The 7678-nt window shown below is 45.8% G+C and overlaps 1 protein-coding gene across 2 annotated transcripts in view; it reads left to right on the top strand.

The window, feature by feature from the left end:
* LOC309390247 (uncharacterized protein) overlaps positions 1-7217 on the top strand; it is a 14943-nt gene extending 7726 nt beyond the window's left edge. For both annotated transcript variants that reach the window (XM_081949408.1, XM_081949407.1), the window contains exons 5-6: positions 3488-3882; positions 5463-7217. In XM_081949408.1, coding sequence (XP_081805534.1) covers positions 3488-3882; positions 5463-5831 — 764 coding nt within the window. In that variant the 3' untranslated portion in view covers positions 5832-7217. The remainder of the gene's footprint in view (positions 1-3487; positions 3883-5462) is intronic.
* Positions 7218-7678: the final 461 nt, after the last annotated feature.

The raw sequence follows: 7678 nt of genomic DNA, 5'->3' as shown, positions 1-7678 counted from the left end.
CAATGTTGCGCAATCAACAACCTAGCTGCTGTGACCATATACAAGGCCAATTTTGTTTCCCCTTTGGTAAAATCCTTAGCTATACCCAATAAAAACATTTGCGGAGTGAATTGTATTCTTTTCTTAAATACATTCTGCATAACCCACCATATTTTTATCCAAAAAGCTTTCACCTTGTTACAAGTCCACCATACATGAAAAAAGGTAGCATCTAGACACCCGCATCTCCAACATTTTGGTTGAACATTTGGGTACATGCATGATAATTTTTTAGGATCTAAATACCATCTGTAAAACATTTTATAAAAATTCTCCCTTAAATTCTGTGACTGTGTAAATTTAACATTCTGAACCCATATTTTTTCCCACGTTTCCAACATAACCACTTCACCAAAATTCTGAGCCCATTTAATCATACAATCCTTAACCAATTCACTTTCTGAGTCTCTTTCTAACAGTACATTATATATTCTTTTAACTTGTTTTGGACCAGTCTCTTTTATCTGGAATCTGAATTTCTCTTGTGAAGCAAGCCCGTTGTTAAGCAAATCCTGCCCGATTGCGTACAACCTTTTTGCCAGGGTTGTTCAGAAAAAAACCACGGCAGTTGTTCAGTGCATCTTGCTGTCGTTAAGCGAATCTGGCTTCCCCCGTTTGCTTTGCTTACCGGAGGCCATCTGACATAGTCACAAACAAGGAAAACTTGAACTCGGGATGCTGCAACCATCATCAATACATGCGGTTGCCAAGGGTCTGAATTTTCCTTATGTGACTGCAAGGGTCGTAAGTGTGAGGACCGGTCATAAGTCACCTTTTCCAGTGCCATTGTACCTTTGAATGGTCATTAAACAGAGGACTGTAAGTTGATAACTATCTCTGTTGTGCTAGGGGCGGGGGGGGGCAGGTGAGTGAAGGAATCATTGTTTTAAAAACTTTGTTAAAATTCTGTTTTAGGTTTTGTGGGTTTCCTGTCTCTCTGGCATGTGTGAGTGGGAGGGGGCGAGTTTTGCTTTTTTAAAACTCGGTCAGGTTTCGGTTAATTGTGTTGGGTTTCCTGTTTCATCAGCCAGTCATTGTAGGATGAGAGCTCTGGAAAACAACAGGTTGCTGAACCTCAGCATTTAAGTCACTCCGAGACCCGTTTTAGGAACTCCAAAAGTCGTTGTCCTAAACCAGGAGCCGCCAAAGTCGACATCTTTAAGATGGCTGGCTGAGGAATTCTGGGAGTCGAACTCCCAAGTCTTAAAATGGCGGGCCGAGGAATTCTGGGAGTCGAAGTCCCAAGTCTTAAAATGGCTGGCCAAGGAATTCTGGGAGTCGAAGTCCCAAGTCTTAAAATGGCTGGCCGAGGAATTCTGGGAGTCGAAGTCCCAAGTCTTAAAATGGCTGGCCGAGGAATTCTGGGAGTCGAAGTCCCAAGTCTTAAAATGGCTGGCCGAGGAATTCTGGGAGTTGAAGTTGTGAAAAGTTTTATATCCAAATATGTTTTTTTTCTTTAATTTATACTGTCTTCATCTTCCCTTAAAAAAAAAAAAATAACCATGGAGAAAAATCTTTTACCCAAACTTCCTCGAACCCCCAAATAAATTACTCAGACCTAATCCCAGAGATGGTATTCGGCCAGTTTGCACTGGTTCGGCTGAACCATTAGTGGTGGCGGCCCTGATGTCATCACCGGTTTGGCCGAGCCGGTAGTGGCGGCCAAGCTGTCTGTAAAGTTTCCTAACGATGCCGTAACTAATTCATAATAAGAGCCAATGTTTTAATACAGAAACCAGTGATTTATTAACAGCTTCATTAGGCATTATTCATTAGGCAAGATTTATTCGCAGCCATTTCTTTCGCTTTGTCTATCTGCTTCTGAACTTTGCCCTTCTTCCTTTCCTCCCCTCAATCTGTGTCATAAATCACATTACCCAATAGATACACCCATCTCAAACCAGCTACTGTAATCTGAGATCTGGCTCTGCCGACGGTATGTGTGGAATGTTAACACGGAGAGTTGACATTGGCGTCATCACGCATGCGCAGAAGGTCCTGCTGCACATGCCCAGAAGTGTGTGCGCTCCCGCTACCGAACCAGTAGCGAAGAATATAGGAGTTCATACCTGCCTAATCCACATATCAAAGGAGAAGGCCTATAAACACCAACAGAGTTAATTATGTCTCCCAGCGAACTGCGTTTTCACATGAATAAACATCACAGTTGACACATACCTACACGCTCCCATGCGCCTCAAGTGTCAACCCTAAAAATCAGCCCGGAGACACTTCCATACCCAGGAGAAGCTCCCCTATAAAACTGTGTCACTGTATCCCGTTTCTCTACAGCTGCGCCTAAAGGCAAACGTTTTGTTTTTAGGAATAAATACAGGTAGTCCTCGACTTACAACAGTTCACTTAGGGGAGGTTCAAAGTTACAACGGCACTGAAAAAAAGTAACTTACGGCCGTTTTCCACAGTTCCGGCGCTTCCAACACCCCCGTGATCACGCGATCCAAATTCAGAGGCTTGGCAACTGGTTCACATTTACGACTGTTGCTGCATCCCAAGGTCACGTGATCCCCTTATGCGACCTTCTGACCAGCCAAGTCAATAAAGAAGCCAGATTTACTTAACAACCGGGTAATAACTTACCACCTGCCGCGATACACTTAATGAGCGAGGCAAGAAAGGTGGTAAAAAAAGAGGCAAAAGTCGCTTAATGAATGTCTCACTTAACAACCGAAATTTGGGTCTTGATTGCGGTTGCAAGGTGAAGGCTACCTGTCAACTCATCTGTCTGTCATTGAGTTGCCATGGAAACGTCTCCTGGGGGCTAGGGGGGCAAAATTAAGCAAAAAACTGGTCTGTTTTTCGCTCATTTCTGCTCTCCCCAGCCCCCAGGAGCACCCTATAAGCCTCCTAAAGGCAATGCAAGGCCATTTCGGTGAAGGGGGCGTGGTTATGGGAGGCAAAAAAAGCAGTGTATAAGACACACCCAGATTTTCACCCTCTTTTTTGAGGGAAAAAGGTGCGTCTTATGCGCCGAAAAATACGGTATATAAAGAAGCTGATGAATCCTGCTGAATCAGTTATCTGTGTGTGCTTTCTGGATTTGATTTTTGCAACCAACTCTGACAATTGCCACACTGGAGATGAGAGAGAGGGAGTGGGGAACGGAGACAGCTGGGGTTTTGTAGCCAAAACAAAATACTTTCCTCTTGAGAACCAAGGACATTCTCACACCTGGTCCGAGAGAGGAGGAGCGACGTTACCAGGCAACCGGGCGGCACCTTGATTGGACCATGTGACTGATTGTTTGGGGGAGAGGAAAAACTTTTAGTTTTAATTAGGTGGGAACTTTCAGAGTCGGTTTTCACCAGAACTGTGCCAATATGATATACCCAATAAAACTATTGTTTGAGGAATCTACCTGCCTCGGAGCTTTGCTTGCTGTGGGTGTATTACTTGGAACATTGACAATTGGTGTGTTTCCCCTCTGCAGACATCGCACCGGCCCTGCTGACTCTTCCTCACCCGTCGAACAAAGACGACAAGGCTGTGGACAGCTGCAGCTTCCTCATCCTCCCTCCGAGGGATCTGCCCAACGTCCCGTCTTCTCCAGACATGACCTACTCCAACCTCAGCTTCCCAAAACGAGGCGCGGTGACGCTATGCGAATCCCAGAGAGTGGACGGAGAAGAAAGACAGGAGATTCATCCTGTGGCAGATCAGATAGTGGAGAAGGTCCCTGGCCACCACACCCAGCCAGGTGGACCGAGCTACGCATGCGTTGTGAAGAAGAAGACGATCGATGGCAAACAAACCTGGGTGGAGGTGGATAAACCTCAAGAGATGTCTCTTCTCACCGGCACGGGGTTATCTCTGCCGGCAAAAGAGGTAGGAGATGTTTTTAAGTGGCCTTCAAGAGAAACATTCTTCTTCTGTTCAAGAATAGTGGCTTCTATTGTCAGAGCTCCCCTCCTAAGCCCTCTAGATTGACCATTCTTTTAGTGAACGTGGGAAATTTATCGATTGATTTATTAAATGTGCAGGGAGTCCTCGGCCTTGGTTCTGCTACCAACTGTGGTCATAAGTTGAGGGCATGCAGGCTGGGGAATTCTAAGTGTTGAACACAACTTGAATGTTGCCAAGGTTGAGAAACTTTGAAATAACACCGTAACATAGATGTCAAGCCTTAGATGATTTGCCTGCTTTGATTTCTGGAGAGCATCCCAATATTTTCATCAAGGCTCCACCCAGATAAACAGAACAGGATATCCTGGGGACCTTGAAGGTCTTCTAGTCCAACCCTCTGCTCAAAGCAGGAGAGCCTATACATCATTTCGGACAAATGGCTATCCAACATCTTCTTAAAGACTTCCAGTGTTGGGGCATTCACAACTTCTGGAGGCAACTTCTGTTCCACTGATTAATTGTTCTAACTGTCAGGAAGTTTCTCCTCAGTTCTAAGTTGCTTCTCTCCTTGATTAGTTTCCACCCATTGCTTCTTGTTCTACCCTCAGGTGCCTTGGAGAATAGTTTGACCCCCCCCCCTTTTTTTTCTTTGTGGCAGCCCCTCAAGCATTGGAAGACCCCTATGTATTCTCCTTCATCTTAGTTTGTTAACTATTTCCCTGTTTCTTCCTACGACTGGAGCTGAATTGAAGGATTACAGATCCATTGTGCTTGATTTTCTAGGGCAGGGGTCCCTAAAGTTGGCAACTTTGGGGCCTTCCATTCCCAGAATTCCCCAGTCAGAATGGCTGGCTGAGGAATTCTGGAAGTTGAACTTGCGGACTTCAATTCCCAGAATTCCCCAGCCAGACCGGCTGACCGGCTGAGGAATTCGAGAAGTTGAACTTGCGGACTTCAATTCCCAGAATTCCCCAGCCAAACTGACTGAGTGGCTGAAGAATTCGGGAAGTTGAACTTGCGGACTTCAATTCCCAGAATTCCCCAGCCAGACCGGCTGACTGGCTGAGGAATTCAGGAAGTTGAACTTGCGGACTTTAATTCCCAGAATTCCCCAGCCAGACCAGCTGACCGGCTGAGGAATTCAGGAAGTTGAACTTGCGGACTTCAATTCCCAGAATTCCCCAGCCTTACCGGCTGACAGGCTGAGGAATTCGGGAAGTTGAACTTGCGGACTTCCATTCCCAGAATTCCCCAGCCAGACCGGCTGACCGGCTGAGGAATTCGGGAAGTTGAACTTGCGGACTTCAATTCCCAGAATTCCCCATCCGGCATGAAGTCCACAAATCTTACAGTTGCCAAATTTGGAGACCCCTGCCCTAAAGCATTGTTGAGACCAGTGTGAAGATCTTTTTCAGGTCTGTAAAGCAGAACAAAAAGGCTGAAGTAAAATGATAAGATGGCGGAGTTTCACTTAACCACGGAATTGACATTCCCAACTGTGGTCACTAAACGAGGACTACCTGCATGGCTACTACGGCCCCTAACAACTCTTTCTTTTGCAGATAGAAGAAATGTACTCGGTGGTATGCAAAGATAAAAAGAAGAAGAGAGCCAGGCGTTCTGAAGGGGATGGCGCAGAGGCAGCCCCCCAAGCAAAGGGGAATCCAGGGCATTGCCAGGAGATGATGGTCAGTCTGGAATCTAATGGCATTGCAAGTTACCAGCCCTCATCGTTCCCTACCGCCACGGAGCCTTACTATGATACTGTGCCGTGTGAACCCTGGGCCAAGGTTGCAAGTCAGCCAGTGGCCGAGCCGGCTTATGAGTCGGTGGACACTTACTGGAACAAGGTGAAAAAGAAATCGAAGGCCCAGAAGAAGAAAATGGCGCCCGAAAATTTGTACGAAAGCATCGACCAAGTGGCCATTTAGGGCGGAGGCCGAACATCAGAAGTGGAAAGCTGACTCTTTCTGTGGCCTTTTTACGGGTTCAACAACCCAGGTTCAACCGGTAAAGGGAAGTACAAGCAGAGAGTCCTCAACTTACAACTAGCCAATCTATCAATTGATGAATCAATCGATTGATTAATCAATCAGGATACAGGCAGTCCTCGAAGTATGACCACAATTGGCCCAAAGTTAACATTGTTAAGTGAGACATTTGTCAAGTATGGTGTCAGGGTTCCAAATAGCATCCAAAATTAAATCAGAGTCCAAGGCAAAGTATTGCTCAACGTTCCAATTTATTAAAGGAGCCATGTTGGCACATCTGGGGAAACCCGAATCTGAAAGCTTCCCTGTTTCCCCCACCCAATTGAAAGTTCAAAATCTTGCCCCCACACCCACAAGCCCATCACATGGGCCAGTCTCCCACTGCCATGCTGGCAGTTCCACCCATCCAATTCCAGTCAGGTGAAGAGGTGTAGAGGCAAAGGATGACCTTGGCTTTCTAGAAAGAATGTTGTTATGGCTACATATCATCTAACTCTATACAATCCCCCCCCTCCCGTTTTCCCACAATAGAAAATGCATAGTAGAATGATAGAAAGTGTGGCAGGCCAAAGACCCAAAAGAAAAGATGGCTGCAGGCCTGACATGAGATTTGCCCCGTTTTATGTTGCCACCGTCGTTAAGTGAATCACCATTGTTGTCAAGCGGGTAGCATGGTCGCTAAGTGAACCCACGACTTTGCTTGTCAGAAGGCGGCAAAAAAGGGATCACGCGACCCTCCCCGGGACATTGCGACCGTCATAAATATGAACCAGTTGCCAAGCATCCTCATGTAACTGCGAAGATGCTGCAATGGTCATAAGTGTGAAAAACGGTCATAAGTCACTTTTTTTCCAGTGCCGTTGTAACTTCAAACGGCCACCAAATGACCTGTTGTAAGTAGAGGACTACCTGAGACTCACTTATCGACCGCCTTGCTTAGCAACGGAAATCATGGTCCCAATTGTGGTCGTAAATCGAGGACTATGTGTTTTATCTTAATACATAAACTTATAAGCTTATGGTCAATAAAATTCAACTCCCAACGGCAGGACCTGCCATGAAGAGGCCATTAACCATATGTGACCAGACCTGAGAACGGTTAATGTGCTTCTGATAAGCTGCCCACCTGTATATTTGCCCTCCTTTTGGTAGCCTCTGTGATTTGGGCAGCCACTCGGCGCATCTCTGCCCAGCCCTCCTTGTATCTGGTGGATGGGGAGGATGGGTAGTGTGGTCCAAACGCCTGTCGAAGGTGCCAGCTCAGACCGGTTGCTCCAAAACCTTTTTCCTTTCTCCGCTTCGACAAACGTCGTTTTCTTTGCCGGCTCTGATATATAAAGGAAATCTGCACTTCCCGCCATTGTGTGCGTTTGTGGGGGTGTCGCGGTGGATAGAATGCAGCATTGCGGGCCAACTCTGCCCACAGCCAGCAGTTCAATCCTGACTGTCTTAAGGTTGACTCAGCCTTCCATCCTTCCGAGGTGGGTAAAATGAGGACTCCGATTGTTGGGGGCAAGAGGCTGACTCTGTAAACTGCTCAGAGAGGGCTGGAAAGCACTATGAAGAGGTATATATGTAAGTCTAAGTGCTATTGCTGTCTATCTATCTATCTATCTATCTATCTATCTATCTATCTATCTATCTATCATCTATCTATCTATCTATCTATCTATCTATCTAATCATCTATCTATCTATCTATCTAATCATCTATCTATCTATCTATCTATCTATCTATCTATCTATCTATCATCTATCATCTATCATCTATCTTTATCAATCTATCTA

Source organism: Natrix helvetica (assembly GCF_964273705.1).
Source record: "Natrix helvetica genome assembly, chromosome: 3".
Lineage (NCBI taxonomy): Eukaryota > Metazoa > Chordata > Lepidosauria > Squamata > Natricidae > Natrix > Natrix helvetica.
This window is presented reverse-complemented; position numbering and strand designations above follow the sequence as displayed.